Source organism: Podarcis filfolensis (assembly GCF_964270895.1).
Source record: "Podarcis filfolensis genome assembly, chromosome: 3".
NCBI classification, from domain to species: Eukaryota; Metazoa; Chordata; class Lepidosauria; order Squamata; family Lacertidae; genus Podarcis; species Podarcis filfolensis.
Window position 1 is genome coordinate 103,351,796 of NC_139606.1, and position 23,388 is coordinate 103,375,183.

Here is a 23,388-nt window from a genome sequence, read left to right on the forward strand (position 1 = left end):
CTGCCCCATGGATTGGGACTTAATTTTGCTTGGGGTTGTCTTCCGGGGCAAGGGGGAATATGCAGCCTTGAAACAAGTGACAAGCCCAGGCTGTCTGCAGGCTGAAGCCCCAGCCAAATTGCACAGCCATTTTACAGAACTTATTGCAGATGGCTGATCCTACTGCTGCAGAAATAAAGCGCTGTTTTGTCCCTGAACCTATACTCTTGCTTCAGATCCTTGCCCAAGTGCAAGGTTGCCAGCTTCCCAGCTGACCACTGCACCTGTGCTTCTAGCAGCATCTTGCAGAAGATGGTGATACCATTTATATCCATACCAGAGATTTCTGTAGATAAAAAGGCTGCAGAATGCATAGGAAAAGGCTGGGTTAATTCTTTCCCCAGTGATTTGGCAATTCTGCATGTGTCTTCAGTGGTGTGTTTTTCAACCACTTTCCCTCCAGGGTTGCTGGAGCTGACTTCTGTAACTGTGTCTTGGGCTGCAGGAATTAGCAGGTGAGAATGTTTGGTCTTCATTGCCATGAAAAGCTTTTCTAGCTGAACAATAAATCAGTGTTAAATATACTAGAGCAGCCCAGGCTGTTTGGCTTTCTACTAGGCGGCTGGCAACAGCTCTTGTCAGCTGGCACCAAAAATCCAACAGGCCACCCTTCTTCAGGTTACGTGGAGAGAAAGTGCTTGGCTCAAAGTCACCCAGGGAGCTTTGTGGCTGCGAGGGGAATTGGATCTGTGTCTCCTCAGTCCTGGTCTGGCTCTCTAAACAACTATACTACACAGGAGGGGCGCTATATAAGCATGTTTGCCAAGTGTGTTCTATAAGCTGGGTGCCACAGCAGAGGAGGCTGTGCCTCTGTGTGGTGGGGTCACCTGCAGAAAACCTCAGCTAATGATCTCATTACCTAGGCAGCTTTCCTTGCCGGGGTGGCACTGTGGTCTAAACCACTGAGCCTCTTGGGCTTGCCGATCAGAAGATCGGTGGTTTGAATCCTCACAATGGGGTGAGCTCCCATTGCTCAGTCCCAGGTCCTGCCAACCTAGCAGTTTGAAAGCACACCCAAAAGTGCAAGTAGATAAACAGGTACCGCTCCGGCGGGAAGGTAAACGGCGTTTCCGTGCGCTGCTCTGGTTTCGGTGTTCCGTTGCGCCAGAAGCAGCTTTGTCATGCTGGCCTCATGACCCGGAAAAAACTGTCTACGGACAAACGCCGGCTCCCTCGGCCTGTAAAGTGAGATGAGCGCCGCAACCCCAGAGTCATCTGCGACTAGACTTAACTATCAGGGGTCCTTTACCTTTACCCTTTTTTTAGGCCAAGACTAGCATTTTTAATTGCGATAAATGGAAAGTGAACTTCTTTCAGTGTGATTTTTTAAAATAGCACTAGCACATAATATTTACATCTATCTGGACCACAAAAAACAGCCAAAGTTCCCAAAAGAGGTAAACCTACAAATCTCGTAAGTTATCGCAGAGTCGCAACAACTAAGCATAGCGATAAGAGCAGCAAATGAGGAGGAAGACTTGGGAGTCAGTGCTTCTAAATTTATTGGGGCTTTTACCCTCTTCCTGTTCACAAACGCACACACAAGCACACCTGTCTAGCAGGCACAATATAACCCAAACGCTTTATTTCATCGCGCATGTTGGAAAATAGGGTCAGTGTATCACATTCGGCCCTCTCTGAAAGCTGAAAACAAATTAAAATGCCATACGGTGGCATTTAACTTCACGACAGTGTTATCCTCTTATTGGCTTTCAGCTCCAACTAGCACCCACTTCCCATTATATCAGACTTTTTCCGAGCATCCAGCAGCGTCCATTCCGTTGGCCAGCAACGTCTGATTACAGTGTTGTTTCCCATTGCACTCAGTGCTGGCTTCCTGTTGCTGAGAGAGGGGAGCATCTGTGCCAGTTTGAGTCATCAGCCCAAGAGGGATTGCTCCATCCATGCCTTGTCCGTGTACTTGGGTTCCCAATGCCTTTTTGTTTCTGAAGACAAGCAAGAGAGATGATGGGATAAAGCTCTGCTCTGGTCCCTGAGGTCTGAAGGCACTAAGATCTCACAAATATGCCTGTAACCTGAAGCGTATGTAACCTGAAGCATATGTAACCCGAAGTACCACTGTACGGCGTAGATGCAGCCTAGCCCTACACCTAGTCTACACCTAGGGTTTCCTCCAGATGGCCTGATCACTGAGCATTCACCCTGATTTGCTTGCACAAAGCTTCCTTGGAGGTTATACAGTGGTACCTCGGGTTACATATGTTTCAGGTTACAGACTCCACTAACCCAGAAATAGTGCTTCAGGTTAAGAACTTTGCTTCAGGATGAGAACAGAAATCGTGCTCCAGTGGCATGGCGGCAGCAGGAGGTCCCATTAGCTAAAGTGGTGCTTCAGGTTAAGAACGGTTTCAGGTTAAGAACGGACCTCCGGAATGAATTAAGTACTTAACCCGAGGTACCACTGTAGTCCAATCTATGTTGAGTATTTGTTCTGATTTGTTTGTCTGCAACAATGAGCGTCCACCCTGAGCATTCACCTTGCTTCCACTGTGTTTATATGTCTTCCCATTAATCTTTCTTTCATCCCACCTTTTCCAGTACGTTACTTTCCAAATCGCAAAAAGTCCACTGCCATTGTTTTGAAGTTAACTTGTTATGCTAAAATGGCAAAGGACTTTAATCCAGTGTCATGGTGCAAGTCTAAATATTTGACATACACCGGAATCCCTCCCTCAAAATGCTGACAGTCTGGAGGAACCAATTGAGGGTGGGGAGGAAGAAACCGGCTGATATCTGACTGCTTCCCTTTTTGAAGTGGCAAGCTTTATTCAAGTGATGTGCCTTGTGTGTCTACGTCACTCACCTGCCATCTTCCACATCTTCGATAGTCTCTGGCAACTGGATGTTGGTTGTCTCTGTTAGCAGAAAGGCCACCGTCCCAGACACCAGTGCCACCACACTGAATATCAAGGGAGGAAGGTATCTCCAGGTGTCATCTAGCAGCATGATCAGAGGAGCTATGGAGCTGGCCAACCGTGCTATGAATGAACAGCAGCCAACACCACTCTGCCTGCAAAGGTAACGCAAAACAATTTCGATTGGAGATAAATCCATCAAACTGTTACACGCAATCCCAGTCTCTGGGCAGTGAGAGGTTCAAGGGGTTCCAGGCACCTTCCCAGAGTTTGGTTTCCTTGGAATGAGGGTCAGTGGAGACGGTGATGTCTTTAGGATGTATGGCTTTATTTGCACATATGTACAACCTGAGCCTAAGATGGAGAGGCTGACAGAATTCACACCCCAACAGATCTTGCTTCTCCTTTAGTCACAGCCTTGGATTCCAGCACAAATCAAGCATGGGTCTGTGTTTCGTTCTTTTGAAGAAGATTTGGGAAATGTAGCCTCAGAAGAAACCCCCAAGATTTTGCTTTATGTGGAAGGTATTTCTAAATTTATCTGGTAGGAAGGAAAGCCTATAATTAAACATAAAATTTTGATAGATATAAAAGGAAAAGGAGGCTTTGCCCTGCCAGATCTGCAATTGTATTATGAGGCAGCTTGTTTGTGTTGGTTATAAGAATGGATTGTATTGGATAATGCAGACATTTCAGACCTGGAAGGCCATGATTTTAAATTTGGCTGGCATGCATGTCTTTGGTATGTGGAAGCTAAAATTTATAAGAGTTTTATGAACAGAGTTTGGGAGAAATATAAAAATTTGCTGGAAAGAAACACACCCTTATGGTTATTCCCTATTGAAGCAATTTCAATTAAGAGAGTTAATATGGATAGACAATGGGTGGCATACAGGGATTTGCTGGAATTTACAGGGAGGGAATCCAGACTGAAACCTATGGAAAACTTAAGGAGCCAAGTTACAGACTGATTACATCATCATCATGTACATGATATGTTCAAGTTAGACAAAAAAGAAGGGTTTTTGGAACAAAGCTCACAATTTGAAAAAAAACTTTTACAAAAAAAAGGATAAACCTTTGTCTAGAATGTATAATCTTCTATTAGAATGGAGGGTAGGAGAGACGAGCTAGTCAAAGCTTCAATGACACACTGGGCAAGGGATAAAGGACACAATATAGATTAAAACCTCTGGGAGAAACTCTGGAAAAGTGATTTGAAATTTACTGCATGTTATACACTGAAACTATGAAATGATTCATAGATGGTACCTAACTCTGAGCAGGTTGGCTAAGATGTATAAAGTACAATCAGATATGTGTTGGAAATGTAAAGAAAGGGAGGGGACCTTTTTCATATGTGGTGGACATGTAAAAAGGTAAAAGAATATTGGGGAATGATTTATAATGAGTTGAAAAAAATGTTTAAAATTACCTTCCTCAAAAGACCAGAGTCCTTTTTATTGGAAATAGCCCAGAGAGAAATTTCTAGGTGTCAGAAAAGCCTATTTATGTATGCAAAAACAGCAGCCCAAGTTTTGTTAGCCCCAAAATGGAAAATGAGCTAGGTCCCAGAAAAAGAGGATTGGCAACTTAATATGTTAGAATATGCAGAACTTGCAGATTTAGCACATGGAACAAGAGAGCAAGAAGAACATATACTTAAAGAGAAGCGGAAAACATTTATTGAATATGTGGGAAATAATTGTACACAACTGAAAATGCTGGCAGCATTAATATAAATTCAACAGCGTAATTAATGTTTGAATGGTGTAAAAATGCAACACTGACTTGAATGGTTATAGTATTAGAAATACAGGAATGGGAGAGATAGAAAATGAACCATGGAAAGAGAAGAAGGGAAGTCACTGGATATCAATAAGTTTGTAAAAAGCAACAACCACCACCACCAGTGGGTCTGATTGGGGACCAAGCCACTTACCTGACCACCGTTGGGAAAAGTTCAGCTGTGTAGAGGAAGACGGTGGTGAAAGAGGCTTCAGAGAAACCCTTGCCCAAGATGGCCACCGCCGACCGGAGATGCCCATGCTCTGAGGGAGGAAGAAACAGGAGGCATGAAGATTTAAGTGCATACTGGAAATGTAGGTTTATGCAATACTCTGATGCTCTGGCAACAGATCCACCTTTAAATAAAAAAAAGACTTTTCACAGCTAGGGAAATGTACTGAAAGGTGTAGGATAAGGATAAATGGATGGGAAGACGTATAATAATAATAATAATAATAATAATAATAATAATAATAATAATTTATTTGTATCCCGTCCATCTGGCTGGGTTTCCCCAGCCACTCTGGGCGGCTCCCATTCGAATATCAAAAACACAATACAGCATTAAACATTAAAAACTTCCCTAAACAGGGCTGCCTTCAGATGTCTTTTAAAAGTAGGATAGTTGCTTATTTCCTTGACATCTGGTGGGAGGGCGTTCCACAGGGCGGGTGCCACTACCAAGAAGGCCCTCTGCCTGGCTCCCTGTATCCTCACTTCTCGCAGTGAGGGAACCGCCAGAAGGCCTTCGGCGCTGGACCTCAGTGTTAAACCGGGATGGATGTGCACAAAAAGAGTACAACCTCCGCATAATCTTTGTGCAAAGAAATCAAGGATGGCTCCTCAACGTCTTCTGGATGAGCCCCGGGAGGCAAGTGATGCTGCTGCAGCTCACGTTTTGACTAGATGGATGCTCAGTGATGCTGCAGAACCGGCCAGATGAGCCTCTCACCTGCAGGGATGGCTGCATTCAGAGCAATCATGCCTCCCGTTCCAATCAGAGTCCATGCCTGACAATGCCTGCGGCCGATGCGGTCCAAGACAACATACACACTGACTTTGGCAGGGATCTCAATGGCCCCAAAGATAAAATGTGTCACGTACGGATCCAAGCTGAAACCGCTGATGTTTAGACTGATGCCGTAATAGGTGAACGCCACACCAAACCTGCAAGGAAAACAGAGACGGCTTAGGTTCAGCAGCTAGGAATATCAGGATCGGCCCTTGCAAGCCAAAGTTGACAAGTGGATGGGCAATCACGGGATGCCATTACGGCATCCCGTGATTGACGGGTGTCCTGCCCACCAGTCCAAATCTTGCTCAGTTTGACTGTGTGAACGAACTCCCTGCAGGACTCAGCAGGGTCGCTCTCCCTCGCATCAGTCAATGTGTGAGTGCAGAGGAGAGGGAGAGATCCTGGTTAGTGCTGGGCTCAGGTACGCAGAGTTCCCTTGTGCATCTGACCATTGCTAAGCAGAATTACTCTCTCTACACATCAGTTGATGTGTAGAGAGAGCAATCCTGTCTAGTGCTGGGTTATTGCTTTGGGAAATGTCCCCAAACACCAAAACAAATAAGGTGAGTGCAGCAGTTCGGAGCCCAATTTCTCCTAATTTATCAGATTTATGTGACTTTACAGGGAGGGGAAGGACTGGAATTGATGTTGTTTGAGGGTAATACTACCTGGGCTACACAAATGAAATGGAATTGCAAACAGTGGAAAACGTACGCAATAAACTCCAGTCCAAAACTTGTTAGTTTCTCCAGGCTCACTGCTCAGGTATGTGTTTGTGTTTGTGTGTGCAGGGGAAAGACCAGTTCCATTGGGGCTGTAAAGTTCCAGAGAGTCAGGATTGCACACAGCCATCAACTATGTCAACAGTCATTTGGAATTACTCATTCCCAGTTGAGATAGCGTTACAAAGCGAGATGACATCTGAAGGAACCATGCTCCATTTGTGGTGGGAGTTTCATAAATCACCGCAAACTAGCATTTGAAAAATATAGGTTGACACCGGAGAAAGCACAGCGATACGGTGGTTTGCATTCCTCCTTTGATGTAAAATATTGCACACTCGCCCAAGGAAGACAATAAACATCTAATCTGACTTCAAAAAAAAAAAAAAAAACCAACATAGGAAAGCCTGTCTAAAGATAATGTTACTCTGCAGCTTAATTCCCACCACAATTAACTGCAACGCCTTCCAAGAAAGAAAACTGGCTCCATCTCTTTCAAAGTCGGGAAATAAGCGCAGTCATCAGTTTATGTTCATACCATACGACGACAGAACACAAGGTGGTCTTCCTCAGCTTGGGAGTCTTCACCAGGTGCCAGTAGAAATAGGTCCTTGACTCCTCTATGGTCAGGGTCCTCCGCAGGACCTACATTCACCGCAAAGGAAGAGGGAAAATGCCCCTCAGTGCTGTTTTGCAAAGGCTAGATCCCATCATGACATCAAAGAGGAACTCATTCTCCTAGGATGGAGGCAGGGGGTTGGACTAGACCCTTTGGGTCCCTTCCAACTCTACAATTCTATGATTCTATGATTATGTAGCCAAGATGGTACCATCTGTGCACATGAGGGAGATTGTCAGCATGCTTCAGAGAACCCCCAAAGCCTACAGAAGCATGAAAAATAAATTCTGAGGGAGGGAGGGAAGAATCCATCTTACAGAGCCATCTTACAGAGTTTTGAGCATTTGACGGGTACAGAAGGCTGGCTGTGGGAGCTTAGGAAGTCTCCTTATGCTGAGTCAGGTCACTGGTCCACCTAGGTGATGGAAGGGTCAAGTTGTTGTTGGTTGAACCTGTTTATATGATTTTGTAATTTGGTGTGTCGCTTTTCACTCTTTGTTTTTATGACTCGGTTCCCAGCTCTAGGACTGGAAACACTCAATGAAGATCGGGCTATAAATACTGTGCATAAATATATAAATTGATTAGTATCGCCTACACAAGCAGGCTTCAGCTCTCCAGGGTCTCAGCCTGACCTGGAGAGGTCGGGGATTGAACCTGGAGCCTTGTTGCATGGTAGGCAAGTGCTCTACCACTGAGCCACCTATTGGAGGGCAAGCATGGAAGACAGGAAAAGAGAGATAATGGAGTACTAGATTGGCTGGCTTGTTGGAACCCTGAGCAGGAACCCTCCACACCACATCATTTTGTTGCGGGTCTTACTCGTTGTGGTTGTTTTCTAGAGGTCCATCACTGCACCTGAGGTGCTGCAAGACCCCTTGCACTCACGTCTGGAGTTATCTTGGAGTCAAACTCTTTCTTGCCATTGACTCTGGCACATTTGGAAAGATAGCCATGCGCTGCCTCCACCTCCTTCTTTGTCAAGAGCCACCGGGCAGATTCTGGGAGCCACCTGGCAAGGGACAAACAAGGCATTTTGTAGATCAAGTGGGGTTGCTGCATCTGGGATTGCTGCAGATGAGGCAGACATCATCTCTATGCACACACTCCTGCCCCTGTGAGCTCCTGCGGGCAGTCAAGGCAAGATAGGGTGAGTGGCATTGACACTTTGGTTCTTAAAGTTACAAGGAAGAAGAGGTAAAGAATACAAGAAAGAAGAACCTGGGGAAGTTGGAGAAAGGGCGTAGCTGACAAGATGTGGTTGGGTGTGCAGGAAACCTTTCAGAATCCTTGGTGAATATTAGGGTTTGGAGGATGAAGTGTAGGTGGGTTCCCATGAGGCAAGATGCAGTGATAACAGCAAGAACCTTTATTGAACTACATAACTGAGAAACAGGGGCAAAGCAACTGCTTATATACATTCCTGAAAGCCTGGGCCACTCCCACTCCCAACGTGATTGGCTGCCTAAAGTTCCAAGCTGCAAATCACGACTAAGAGTTCAAGGGCCAATGGCAGAGGCCCAAATCCTGAATGTTCTGTGACTGGACATCCTGTATCGAATCAGAACACAGGAGCTCTGAATCCTTAGTCCAGACTCAAGCTCAGGCAAACCCAGACCACTGAATACATAACAGAGGAGTTCCACAGTCACTCACCACCAAATGACAATGCTGAGGAGGCAGGGAGAGGTGACAGCCAACAGGAGCCAACGCCACGTCCGAATCAGGTAGGCCACAAGCGCCAAAAGCATGTACCCAAGAGACCAGGAAATGCCGCTGATGGTGCCACAGAAGGTGCGATGCTTGACGTCAGTCCATTCTACAGCTGGAAGTTAATATACAGCAGCAGCTCTCAACTTTTGGACTCAGTTTACCTTCAACACAATCACAGTCAACCCCATAAACTCTAGCTGCAACGACTCAGCAGCCAAAGCTGCACTCCCTGCTCAACATTAGGGTGGGGCAAAGCCACCAAACTCCCTCCCTTTCCATATTTCGAATCCATGGAGGAAATTGCCGCCCACGGGATGCTATCCTGATCAGATGCAACAGATTGCAGAGGGTTGGGGACAGAAGTTTGCTGCAGCTAGTACAGTCATACCTCGAGTTACAGACGCTTCGGGTTGCGCAATTTCGGGTTGTGCACCGCACCAAACCCGGAAGTACTGGAACGGGTTACTTCCAGGTTTCGGTGCTTGCACATGGGCAGAAGCGCTAAATCGCACTTTGCGCATGCGCAGAAGCGCCGAATCACGACCCGCGCGTGCGCAGATGCGCAGGCCGCAAATGCTGTGGGTTCGAACGTGCCTCCTGCACGGATCACATTCGCAACCCGAGCATCCACTGTAATCTTCGCAAAAGGAAGACAGCCATAAAGCAATTGTTCTAAGAGTGTTTTGACCATTGATTCGTCTCCCGAGGGAACTCTAGCTCTGTGAGGGGAACAGGGCTTTCCTTGCAACTCTCAGCAAAAACTACATTTCCCAGGATTCTGTAGGAGAAGCTACGGCTGTTTCAAATGCCGTGGTACTTGCTTTAAAGGTAAGGTTTAGATGGGGCCAGAGAGAAAGAGGGTGCCCACGATCACTATTCCCATCTGCAGTGCCAGCACGCGGAGGCATCCGGCCTGAAATGGAAAGAAATCACCTCTCACCTCGGAACCTCTCACCTAATATCAAGGAGATGATGGACACGCCTGTGAGTCCCATCCCACAGAGCGACCTCATGATGATGAACATCAGGTAAGACTCTGAAAACGCAGCCAGGGCCCCAAAGAACATCGTGGAAAGGAAAGACAGCAGAAGCATCCGCCTCCGGCCAAACCTAGGAAGCCAAAAGTAAACCAGCAGCACCTGTTTTCGTTCCGGTCAAAATCCCAGAAGAATTGCCTGGCCAGGTAAGGCCGCAGCCTGCACATCTCTCTCATGTCATTCACAGCATCTAAGCTTGCACAGGGGTTGACAGCCTTCCTAGGCCCATGGATGACTTTGCGTTTCTGGGGAAGTGGCACGAGTGCTTCCCCTTCTCGCTTCCCTCCCCTTCTCCAAATAAGCTCCCCCACCCACCCAGAAAGACAGGGGGAGAAATGACTAGGGCCATCATTTGCTAGAGGGATTTTCTTATATGTGTTGAGAACATATGGGGCAAAAGAAGCCAATGCTGCCTTGCTGTCTTTTGAGCGTTAATATCTCACCCGCTCCATCCTTCTCAACACAAGCTAACAGTGACTTCTTGTGGATAAATGAGCGCATCGCAAGTCATCCGAAATGGCAGTTTCCATATGACACAGTATTCACACGTGTGTGTGTGTGTGTGTGTGTAGAGGGAAAGAGACTTCATTAAGATCACTCCAATATATGATTAAAGTTGCGAGATTGTTATATGCACAAAGATGGAAAGCTACAGCCCGACTTACTATAAAGGAATGGCTGATAAAACTACTGTATTGGACTTGCCTGAGATGGCAAAGCTGACATGTCCAGTTAGAGAAAAATCAATACTGGCATTTATTCAAGACTGGAAACTTCTTATGGACTTTTTGCATGAAAGAGAAAATGAACTTGTAATATTTGGATTTGAAGATTGAAAGAAATACTGGTTTATAGAAGATAGAATGGTTGGGTGTTAATGAGTCAATACTATGTATTGCAGGACAGAGAACCAGAAGTCTTTTCATCTTTCTTTATTCTTTTCTCTCTTTTTCCTTTCTTCGCTTTTCCTTTCTTCCTTTATTTCTTTTTAAATTTGTAATATATATATTTTTTGCTGCCTCTGTTCTTTTTTAGACTATGTATTTCAGAATATTACAGAAAGATGGGTATAATTTTTTGTATATATTTGGACAAGTGTCAAAAGAAAGAAAGAAGAAATGGTTTATCTCACAAAGAACCAGGAAGATTTTCCCCAGTTTGCCGTAGCTGGTAAACTTTGTTAAAAGAATCATAATAAATAACAAGATGAAATATAAAAAAATAATAATTGAAAGATGATCCAAAAAGAACTCCCTTAAGAGAATAAAGTCTTTTTGTCTTAAGACAGTCTTCAAAAGAATCTCCCTCCCCCCAATTTTTTTTTATATATATAATTCCAGTAGCACCTTAAAGACCAACTAAGTATAAGCTTTCTAGGTATGAGCTTTCGTGTGTATACACACTTCTTCAGATACTCTGAAGCAGAGGTCGCTACAACATATTCCTAGAGTGGCTTCAGAACCAATCTCTCTCCCCAGGGACTCTAGGAATTATATCTATGTGAGGGGAAGAGGGATCCTAACAACCCTCTTGGCACCCTTAACAAACTACATTTCCCAGGATTCTCTGGGGGAAGAGCGGGAACAACTATCGCTGGAAGACAAATGTACAATGTCATGCATGCCGCAGTTTTTGTTACCTTTTTCATGTTGGTCCCGCTGCTGTTTCTTGATAGAGAGGATTTGAGCTTTTCAAAATAGTACAAAAAAACCTACAAAACCCACAGATAAAGATGATGGCGAGAGGAGGGTGCCTCAATGCCTCCTTTGTACATGATTACATAAGAAGAGTCTTGTCTGAGGGCTATCTTGCCCACTCCTGTTGCCCACAGGGCTCATCCCACAAGCAGGCTCTGAGCACAGAAATCCTCTCAGATCATTTCTACACTTTAATCCTGGCTGCAGGATCAAATGATCATGGCTAGTAGCCATTAACACCACTTTCAATTCTCTGAAGAAATAGGAGATGGTACTAGGGCTTTTTCCTCAGCCAGAACTCACTAGAATTCAGTTCCGGCGCCTCTCAAGTGGGCGCCATTGGCATTATAAGAAAATGAGGGAGGCGTTCATGGAGAGTTCTTGCACCTCTGGAAAAAAATAGCGTTATTAATGGTCTCTAGTCAGCTTTAGCTCTTTTATTCGGTGCACGCTGCACACTGAACTGCAGCAACAATCAATGTGCATTGATTTTAGCACAGTAATATATATATATCTCCAACATGCATTGATTTCTACTTCCTGTCCGCCCCCTCCTGTCTCCCTTTAATACGATGGTCAGGACCTAATCAAGGGGTTCTAAGGCTCCATCCAGCACCAGCGAAAGTGTGCAAATGAGTTATCCAGAGTTCCACTCCTGGCCTGACTCCACAGATTATGCTGGAAGATCACAGTCTTCTTTCTTCATAGAGCAAGGGCAGAGGTATTCTCATTTATATTTTTTTCAAAATGGCACTTTGCTTTCTCAGAATGGTGGAAAGGTGGACCGGAGTCATGCCTTGGCCCAGCGACTGTGGTAGTATCTGGAGCCAGCCTGGGTAGGGTCCTCCCCCTGACCCACTGAGAGAGCTCATTAACATAGCCCTGGACACAAATTTCAAAAAATGAAAGGAGAGATCTGGCTTAACTCCCTGAGGTGAGACAACCAGGGGAAACCTTTCTTTTGGAGGAGTGAACCTGAGTTGTTAGCATGTTTGTAATGGAAGAAATGGGATTAAGTGAAGGAAATATCATTTTTGAGTGGGATTGGCGTAGGAAGTGAATTAGGAGGGGGAAGAAACTGAGTGGGAAATAGATCTGCAAAGAGACAGTATTTTGTTTAGATGTATGGCAGAGGTGTTTAGGGGCTGATTGTATCAAAAGAAGTGGAGTTCTGAACAGCACTCAGGGGTACCATGATGTCTTCCCTGCCATACATCCCAGTGCCCACCAAGTTTTCTTCCAATTGAGGTGGGTTTAGGATTATTCCCGTGGAGGGTTGATAGGAAAAGGTTGTGTGTTTCGGGGGGGGGGGGAGCAGTTGTCCAAGGTTGTACAGTTTGAAAATTCAGATACGTCTTTGTAATTAAAGATTTATCTACCTAAGACTTGGCAGTGAGACAGGTGAGGCAGAGATGGGCAGAAAGTGGCTCAGGGATCTACTGGCAGCTCTTGGAGTATTTGCAGCCAATCAGCAAATATCCTCATTTGTTTAAGAATAGCAACAATGAATAATCTCCACACCCCCCCGGGCAAAACCCCCACACATCTAAGTTAGGCTCCAGGTTGAAGAAAGCTTTGAGTGAAAACCAGAAGTTGATTTTTGTGTGGATAAGGACTGTGGTCCTTCAGTGCTGATACTGAAAACAAAATATTGGGTTGAGCATGTGCCCAGAGGCAACATATTCCTCGATTCCAATAATTATGCTGTTTTTTATCCTGACCCACCCCAACAAACCACCTGGCTGCAGTTGGTGGACTTTGAGAGAAGAAGGAGGAGGAGGAGGAGGAGGAGGAGGAACCACAGTAGATCCCACAAGCCAGAAGTCTGTCTGCCCATGCACCAAAGACCAAAAGTAAACTCTACTCACCTGTCAGACAAGTAGCCAAAAAGTACAGACCCCAAAGTAACACCAATGAAGAAAAAGGTAGCAATTGCCTGGTTCATGCCTTTCTTCTCACACACCAGATCCCACTGGAAGGAAGTATCATGGATTGTAATTCAGGTGACCCAGATTCAAAACAGGGATAACTGGGCAGAAGAGGGGATTTCAGCTGGAGTAGTTTGCATGAGAAGCCAACCGAGTCCAAAGAGTGCTCTCTAATGGTTCCTCATAAACAACTTGGATGAAAGAATTGGGGGGGGGTGCTCATCCAATTTGCAGATGACACCAAACTGGGAGGGGCGGCTAATGCTGCCAAGGGCAGAATCGGGATTCGAGATGACCTTAACAGATTGGAGAACAGGGCCCAAGCTAACAAAGTGAATTTCAATAGGGACAAGTGTCAGGTTTTACTGGCTGCACAAATTTAAAATGGAGGACACCTGGCTGACATGTGAAAAGGGGTTTTTAGTAAACCACAAGCTTAACACGAGTCAACAGCGTGATGCAGCAGCAAAAAAAGCTAATGCTATTCCGGGCTGCATCACAGGGGCTCATCCTCTTTCTCACCCGGATCCTTTCATTGCAATAGAAGTACATCAAAAGCTTACCTCAGTGGCCGTGGTTGATGCATATTGTGAGGAATCGTAGACCCAGCCATCCTGGCAGCTCAGGATTGATGAGGCGTTGTCCAGCTCCCAGGAAGAATTTTCCAGCAACTGAAACTGTGGCCTAGAAAACATCTTGCAGGGGCTCAGTGTCCCGTCAGGCTCTCTTGGGAGGCCAACGGAGAAGACCTCATCCTGGCTGAGATTGGAAGTGCCAGCAAAGGCTGGAAGCACACAGTGGTGAGATGGAGAGGCAGATATGAAATTGTGGAGCAGGAAGTGCATGGGGATCATCAGTCTGGGAATGCAAAGCATCAAGAAGACCAGGATCTGGTATCTCCCAAAGCCATCCACCTCCCGGAGGACATCCTCAAACATCATCGTGCTAGGGAGGAAGGTTTGGTACAGAGCAAACGCCTGTGCACTGTACAAACAGACCGAGCGACTGGGGAGAAGCTCCAGCCATTTAGCAATTAAGTACCTTAGCTAAGCAAGTTTAACATGGCAGTTTCACAGAAAAACAAGTTGCCTTACAAGACCGAACCCTTATCAAGTCATGTGGTTCAGGAGAGACAATCCCTTAATGGCGAGCTCACAAGAGCGGTATTGTATTCTTTTCAGCTTCTTCGAGGAAAAAATAGAGCCCAAGGCAGACAGAAATGAGGAATCTGACCTCTTGAACGAATAAGCAGCTCTTGAAATAACTGGATCCAGCATATATTCCTGGTTGTAGAGTTAATGTAGTACCAGTAAGAACTATTATAAGCGCTTACGCACCAACACTGGAAGCTGATGAAGAGGTTAAAGAAAATTTTTACTCTCAGCTGGATACCGTCCTATCAGAGACAAAAGAGGTTTAAAGACTGTCTCAAGGCAACTCTAAAAAAAAAAATTGTAGTATAAACACCAACAATTGGAAAACACTGGGCTGCAAGCGCTCCAGTTGGAGAACAGCCTTTACTGAAGGTGTCATGGGCTTTGAAGACACTTGAACTCAGGACGCAAGGGAGAAACATGCTGAGAGGAAGGCACACTTGGCAAATCCATACCATGATCAACTCCTGCCTGAAAACCAAAGTCGTGTGGATTCAGAATTGGCCTCCACAGCCACTTACAGACTCATTGTTAAAATTGTGTTTATGGAAGACAACCTTACTTGGCTATGAGTGATCGCTGAAGAAGACACAGTAAGAGAGCAAAAGTGTTCAGATGGCATGGGCATGGGCATGGGCAGCTGTTGTTGTTGTTGTTACTAGTTCATAAAGGTAAAGGTAAAGGTAAAGGTACCCCTAACTGTTATGTCCAGTCACAGACGACTCTGGGGTTGCGGCGCTCATCTCGCTCTATAGGCCGAGGGAGCCAATATTTGTCCGCAGACAGCTTCCAGATCATGTGGATTAAGCAGTCTACAGTGGTACCTCAGGTTAAGTACTTAATTCGTTCTGGAGGTCCGTTCTTAACCTGAAACTGTTCTTAACCTGAAGCACCACTTTAGCTACTGGGGCCTCCTGCTGCTGCCACGCCGCCGGAGCACGATTTCTGTTCTCATCCTGAAGCAAAGTTCTTAACCTGAGGTAATATTTCTGGGTTAGCAGAGTCTGTAACCTGAAGCGTATGTAACCTGAAGCGTATGTAACCCGAGGTACCACTGTATATGTGTGTGTTTTTCCTAATTAAATAAAAGCCAGCCTTCTCACAGAGACAAACATTGTTAATGTGAAAGAAGGAACTGCAGCAAAGCGTTGCTGAGTCATGACCTGTTTCTTTTCCCCAGCCAGAGTTCCACCCGCTCCATCATATCCCTGCAGTTTTCCTCCTCGCCTCCCAACTGTCAATCAGTACCCCATGTTCTCACTGGTATTTTTGCCCACTTTTTAAAATAAAAAACCCCATGGGCATACCTCAGGGTCTGCCAGGTTTCCTTGCTTGTGCCCTAGTGGGTTTTGCTACATAAGGACATGTATGGAAAGTTTGGAGCTGGCATTAGTATATACTAGAACGGATGAAGCATCGTTAGCCTATTTAAAATACCAGTACTGTACAGGAAAAAGCAGGGAATGAACTCTAGTCTCTTCCCATAGAGAGACCCTTCTGCATCTCATCACCCAGAATTGATTCATGCTTGCCACGGGGACCAAGAGAGTAGCTGTTTGCAAACCTTTTATTATTATTTTTAATTCATTTCTTGTACCCCAGCCATTCTGGGCAGCTTCCAACGAAATATAAAGGAGCACAACGAAATCTCAATCATTAAAAGCTTCCCGAAACAGGTCAGCCATATTTAGCTGTCTACCTTATTTAAAGCATTCTTCTCTTTAGAATCTGGTGAATGTATTAGAAATGTAAACTATGTTATAAATCAGCCTGGAGAATAGATGATCATACGTCCATATCATTGGGAGTTATACTTCCACCAACAGGATAAAACCTTCTTATTCAGAAAACTAAGGCATAGTCAAAGCTGAGCACTGGACTATTGCCAGGGCAAACGGTAATGCTGGTTCGAAATGTGTTTCAATGTATTTTAACTATTTGTTAATTTATTAATTTTATTTATTTATTTATTAATTTATTAACAAATACTTAATTTATTAATTTATCAATTAATTTATTACTATTTGTTATTTAACTGGTTTGTTTTATTATTCTGAATTTTATAACAAAGTTTTTAAATGTTGTAAGCTACCTTGTATCCGAGTTTGGTAGAAAAGCAGGATATGAATGCATTTAATAATAATACCTTTCAAGTTACCTTCGGAGTCGAAAATGAGACTGCCTGTAGGGATGGTGGGGGAATCCCATTTGATTCATATTTAATGGATGGTATTGTTCAGAGTAGACCCACTGAAATGCATGAACATGACAAAGTTAGGTCCATTGATTTCAATGGGGTCTACTCTGAGTAAAGCTTACCTGAATACCGCCCAATCTGAATCTCTCTATTTCACACCTCCCGAAACAACACACTAACCCAAATGCCTCACCATCCATCAAAACTCACTTTTCTCCAAATTTTGCAATGCAGTTCTTCGTCCAAAGAGCATGTACAGAAATATGCATATTAAGAGAAAACACATGCTAACATCCTGATGCTTCATTTGTGATGACTTTTTTAAATGCAAGCTGACAGGGAGATGTGGAAAAGTGAATTTACGACTGGAAAAATGAGAACCCAAAATGGACGGGTTCATCCATCCTTAGTCTTCACTGGAAGACTGGTGGCTTCTGTATGGAAGAACAAAGTCAAGCAGACTTGGGAGTCATGTGCTGTTGACCTTTTCTGTATCATTGGTGCCTGAAAACCACATACAAACATACACACACACCCTGGTGTCAGCCTTTTCTTTATGTCTTGAGGGGTTGTAGACCCCACAAGGAAGATATACAGCCCAACAGCTCAGTGAGTTGTTGTAACTTAGCCCCCTCTACAGTGACTGCTTTGAGATTTTCTACAATCAAGCGTTATATAAATTTTATGGGGGGGAATAAGTATATAAGTGGCACAGGTGGCAGATTTTCTATCCTGAGGGAAGCGTCTTGGGACTAACGTTCCTGTGACTTTGAACCCAGGACTAGCTGTTCAGATCTTTTGAGGAGTAACGAATCAAAGCAAATCACACTTGAGGCAATTTGTTCCTCCAAAATGTCTGTACTAGTGAATGCAGAAGATCCAGCTGTTCACCGGCACTACACACCATTCCAGGCCAGAATTTCCCCTCTTCAAGTGCTTCAAAACTTCACCCATATTAGCTATTTCAAACTGAAACTGGAACACCTAAATCTCAGGCACATACTTCCGACAGGTGTAGAACCAGCTATTCATTCAACTGGGCTTGTCACACATCGGTAATGGCACACCCTCCTGAATTAAATCTCGCCATGTGCCCTGCAGATAATTTCGGTGAAGTTTTTTCCCCCCTAGCAACATTTCTTGCAGCGTATCCCCCGACTTGGACTCCAGAATTGGAGGAAATGTGAAATTTCACATCAGTGCCACGAGCATGGCTAACTCGAGCATGATGGGCGCATGACTCCCGCATATGCTACTTGAAACAGCAGCAGTTGGCAAGTCTAGTGTGTGGCTTTGATGCATTCCTGGAATGAAACAATTCGGTCAATCTGATTTTTTCACTTAGACATCATTTTCCCATTAAGACTGCATGGTTATTTGTTCAGGGCTAGTGATAAAATGACCTTCAAACCATCCTCTGGGCTGTAGCCAGTGCTCCCCCCCCCCTTTCAGCCGGAGCACACTGCAGCACAGTTCCTGCACCTCTGAGGTGGGTGCCATTGCAGGCCAGTGCTCCTATTGCCTGCTTCTTGGCTTTATGTACTGTATTTTTTGCTCTATAAGACACACTTTTCCCCTCCTAAAAAGTAAGGGGGAAAAGTAAGGGCTGCCCTTCTCCCTCCTCGGGGAAAAGCCAAGAGCCGCACACACGCTCCACGTGCTCTTTAAAGGGAGCGCGGCTCTTCGGGGAGCCATCCTCCTGCTGCCCGGGAGAGGCTGTGTGTGGCTAAGGCAGAAGCCAGGACAGCAAGCCGGATTGCTGCGCAGCCTTCACCCCCCTGCCCAGGAGAAGCTGTGCACAGCTATCCCATAAGCCGGGACAGCAAGAGGCTATCCCAGAAGCCAGATCCCTCTTGCTGTTCTGGCTTCTGGGAGTCAGAATATTTTTTTTCTTGTTTTCCTCCTTCAAAAACTAGGTGCGTCTTATGGTCTGGTGCATCTTATAGAGCGAAAAATACGGTACTTCTGAAAAGCCCAAAACGAACATTTCAAGTCAAAATGGAAGCTGGCCAGCATGTGCAAGTCTACGTATTTATTTATTTTTATATCTATGACTCTGCCTAGCTCCTAGCTGCTCCTAGCCATGATTGGTCAACCTATGGGACGGGGCCAATTTGTATTTCCTGTTATTCATACCCTCTCCCATGTAGCTGCGGTGGACTTTAAGCTTTCCAGCCAGGCCTCTAGCATTGCACACATGTGCATTTGTGCAAGGGCCCTTCTGAGATGTCCTAGCAATCTGCCTGAATCTTAGAGATCTGACACCTTCATTATACACCTGTATAGTGCTGCAACCCCACAGTCGCCTTTGACTGGACTTAACCATCCAGAGGTCCTTTACCTTTACCTTTTTTTACAACTGTAAAATGAAGGTGTCAGATGCATCTTTATGGGGAGGGCATTCTTAGGACCACTTAGGAGATACCCTCTCCCAGGCCAGAACCCCCTGAGCTTCTGAGGGTGGAGAAGCAACCAAGAGGGCTGATCTGAGCCTGTAGGGCTCCTTCCCTGTCTGTAGGGAAGGAGGCAGTCTTTCAAGTATTTGGGGCCTGAGTCATTTAGGCACCTTCAACTGGGCCTGGAAACGAACTGGTAACCTGAGAGTAAATTCCACTGGACTACATCGGACTTACTTCTGAGTGGATAGCGCAGTTGGCTAGAGCATGGTGCCGATAACGCCAAGGTTGCAGGTTCGATCCCCGTATGGGCCAACTGCATATTCTTGCATTGCAGGGGGCTGGACTAGATGATCCTCAGGGTCCCTTCCAACTCTACATTCTATGATTCTATGATTGCACTGCAAGGCATTAATAGCTGTTGCAAGGCTCTGGAAGAAATTTATTCGATGGGTGCAGAAATGTAGTCTCCCTTTTACACTCACTTATGCAATGCAAGGGACGTGGGTGGCTCTGTGGGTTAAACCACAGAGCCTAGGACTTGCCGATCAGCAGGTCGGCCGTTTGAATCCCTGCGACGGGGTGAGCCCCCGTTGTTCTGTCGCTGCTCCTGCCAACCTACCAGTTTGAAAGAATGTCAAAGTGCAAGTAGATAAATAGTTACCGCTCCGGCAGGAAGGTAAACGGTGTTTCCGTGTGCTGCTCTGGTGCTCTGGTTTGCCAGAAGCGGCTTAGTCATTCTGGCCACATGACTGTACGCCGGCTCCCTTGGCCAATAAAGCGAGATGAGCGCTGCAACCCCAGAGTCGTCCGCAACTGGACCTAATGGTCAGGGGTCCCTTTACCTTTACCTAAGCAATGCAAATGTATCTTATTAGATTTTGGAAGTGCAATGATATACTTCAGGGTTTTCTTTTAAGCTAGATGCTTTTTTGCAGGGTTTGGTTTTAGACATCAATTTGGGCACTGTGTTGGGTTTTTAGCATATTTTTATGCTGCGTCAATTCCCTTGAACATTGGATACAGTGGGCTATAAAGATCCATGCATAATTTTCTTCCTCTTTCTGAAGCCCGACTAGAGAACAGGAGGAATGTGTGGCTGCTGGCGGCAGCAAGAGTCCACATGGCTGGTAGCAAGAACCGCAGCCATGACGCCATCTTTCTACACTCCCATTCCGCTGCAGCAGTTCATTGGCTGCTGGTCACCATGAGGGTGTAGCCTCTTGGGCGAACCGATGCCCTGCCAGGTATCTTCCGCTGGACAGGAGGAGATGCAAGAACGTTGGAGAACCTTTTTCAGCACTGAGGACAACATTTCCTTTTGTGCAGACTGTGTTGGGCAGGGCCAGAGGCAAAAGTGGGCAGGCCAATGAATGCAAACATCACCTTTGTACATACAGTAGGCTAGCTTCTGTTACACCCACACAACCTTCTCTATCCTATATCCAGGCATTATCAGAGTACCAGTATATCTGAAGGAGCATCTCCACCCCCATCGTTCTACCCGGACACCGAGGTCAAGCGCCGAGGGCCTTCTGGCAGTTCCCTCACTGCGAGAAGCCAAGTTACAGGGAACCAGGCAGAGGGCCTTCTCGGTAGTGGCACCCGCCCTGTGGACATCCCACCAGATGTCAAAGAGAAGAACAACTACCAGACATTTAGAAGACATTTGAAGGCAGCCCTGTTTAGGGAAGCTTTTAATGTTTGATGCATTGCTGTATTTTAATATTTTGCTGGAAGCCTCCCAGAGTGGCTGGGGAAGCTCAGCCAGATGAGTGTGGTATAAATTAATTTATTTATTGTTGTTGTTATTATATTACTTTCAGCCAGACAAACACACTCACTCAAGGAGGGTATGAACCAAGGTCAGAGAGGGGTTTGTTCCCTGGGGATGCGGTCCCTCCCTCCCAGAGATACAAGATAGCTACTCTCACACATCCACCATCATGTCCATTTTGGCCCCGAAGAGTCAAGAGTTTGCCCGTCTTACCCACCCCCTCCAATTAGAGCCAGTGAATGGGTTTGCCCATGTTTTCAGCTGCTGTATCTTCCTTGTCCTCTGAAGAGAGCAGAACAGCTGGTCTCCCACCCAGACAACTCTGCGAAGGTAGGTCTCATTGTTATCTCCTGAGTCTTCAACCCTCTCTGAGCCCTACAACCCATTACCAGAACTGATGCCCGAATGTGCTTTGTTCTGATAGACGGCACAAGGGATTGCACTGACCCCACTTCCAGCAGTTCTGTGGTGCAACCTTGAGAAAGTGCCGGAAGTGACTCCCATCTGCCATTTTGACGGCCTTCACTTGTTGGCTGTTCATTAAACAAACAGGGAAATACACATCAGCAAAAAGGTAGGCGAGCTTTTTAATGGCACGACCCAGAGTTCCCTTGGAATAACAAAGCCACTATGACTGCCGGTTCTCATACAAACAAGACATCCCCTCTTATTTGTTTGTTTGTTTTATTTTAAAGTCATCATCTGGAGTTATGAAAATGCCAGGTGGATCTGTACACAGATTATAGCTTCTCTGTGATTGCATGCCAGGCTTTGGTGGCTGAGAAATGTGCCATGCAGTTTAAATCAGGTTTTTGTCTTTATTTCCTTGTTTGCGATTGTACATTCTAGTTGCAATGTGTAAAACATTCTAGAGCTGCTTTCCTAAAAGAATGTGAAGGAGATATGCCGAGAGGGGCTTTTTCGTTTTGTTTTTTACTTTGGAGCCTGGCAATGTTTTACGTACATGATACCAGACGACGGAAGTCCTGTCTCCAAACCAGAAGGGCCTTCTCGGCGGAGTGGGAGACGATCTTAACACACAGCTGCTCCACAGCTGACCATTTAGAAAGCAAGCCTGAGCATCCATTACCAATGCATTACAGTTGCAGTTTCAGTCCAAAGAAATAGCCACACAAGTTACATTGCACAGCACGGTGCCCTTTACATGTTACATACATATCACATCCTGCTCTTGCATCTTTCAGAAGGGATGATTCATGCCATCTTTCGCCTCTTGACTGACAATTCAAGGTGGAGCGTCTTGCAGCTGCTTAAGAGCTGAGCCTCGCCTGTGTCGATTGGCAAAGGTGCACCCATGCTCCAACTGACTCAAAGGACAAGAACATCTCATTTTCAAAAAGCACAGAATCTCCCAGGAAGCACTTTATGGTCCCTGTCAACCCCTCCCCTCCCCTCCCACCTCCCCCCCTGTTTGCAGGAAATCTGCCACCTAGATCAGCAAGTTCTTCCCAGCCCTGGCGACTGAGGGGAGTGTGATCTCTCGGACGAAGGTTTTGTGTCTCGAAGTGCATAGTAGAATCACAAACACAGCAACATTAGTGCAAGTGCGGGAATAAGTTTGCTTCGCATTAGTCGATCCAAAAAAACCCTTTTCTCATATTTACAGCTTCCTCTGCGCATTATATAGGAACAATCTTTTCGATACGTTTCCAGGGCCCAGCTTAGAAGTTACAGTAAATGGTGGCTCTGCTGCCATAATTTCCTGGTCAACCTCACCACAGGTCATGATGACATCACACCGTTCTGTTGCCCCTCCCACCCACCACGCTATTGGTGGGAGGGAGACACGATGTCACAATGCACACGGGGGTGGGGCAGGGGACGAGATGAGGTTATACATTAGTGTGAAATCAAGTTTGACCTCCCCAGATTACCATCCTGCTCAGCCCAAATCTTCTGCCTTGAACACCCCAAGTTCACAGCCTGCCAACGGAGGAGGATAAAATTGGAGGGAGGGGGCATTATACTGCCTGAAACAATGCTAGACCATCTGCATTTAAAGTCATATTCAGTCCTACGCTACTTTCTCCTGCCAAAAGGGAAGAGCTCTGGAAGCACCAAAATCTTGCACACATCCAGAACCTCGTTGGCAGATAGGAGTCTGAGGCAAAAGTAGACAGATCAGCAGATACATTTTTTTACCTTTATACGGAAGGCTAGTTTTTGCACACCCCTATTTCCCCCATCCACGTTTGCAAGAGGCATGATCAGAGTTCAGGGGCACATTCCAGCTAGGCAAAAATACTCAAGGAAGGTGTGCAGCAGGGCCAGCGAGGGCCGAGTCTTGGAGAGAAGGGGAATGGCTGGAGAATGTGTGGCATGGGGAAGGTCTCAGGATCCAAAGAGAGGCCCAGAGACCCACATTTGACCCCAGGTTCACCCACCAGGTAGCCAATATTGTGCTGGAAC

At 45.7% G+C, this 23,388-nt stretch overlaps 1 protein-coding gene across 1 annotated transcript; it reads right to left on the minus strand.

Moving 5' to 3' along the window:
* Positions 1-1,595: 1,595 nt before the first annotated feature.
* LOC310758568 (solute carrier family 22 member 7-like) lies at positions 1,596-14,666 on the minus strand. The gene is made up of 10 exons (XM_083605212.1): positions 13,998-14,666; positions 13,375-13,478; positions 9,728-9,882; positions 8,716-8,884; positions 7,948-8,071; positions 6,979-7,085; positions 5,656-5,870; positions 4,858-4,966; positions 2,864-3,070; positions 1,596-1,985 (listed from the first exon to the last, which is right to left on the minus strand). Exons 1-10 carry the CDS (start codon positions 14,373-14,375, stop codon positions 1,784-1,786), a joined length of 1,770 nt encoding a protein of 589 aa, XP_083461338.1. The 5' UTR covers positions 14,376-14,666; the 3' UTR covers positions 1,596-1,783.
* Positions 14,667-23,388: the final 8,722 nt, after the last annotated feature.

Excerpts from the sequence above, each read along its gene's own strand:
- LOC310758568 (XM_083605212.1), bottom strand. The coding sequence starts at position 14,375 with ATGATGTTTGAGGATGTCCTCCGGGAGGTGGATGGCTTTGGGAGATAC. Across the intron at positions 9,883-13,374 it reads TTTGGCTACTTGTCTGACAG|GTTTGGCCGGAGGCGGATGC; the intron begins GTGAGTAGAGTT and ends TTGGCTTCCTAG. Across the intron at positions 1,986-2,863 it reads GAAGATGTGGAAGATGGCAG|AAACAAAAAGGCATTGGGAA; the intron begins GTGAGTGACGTA and ends GCTTGTCTTCAG.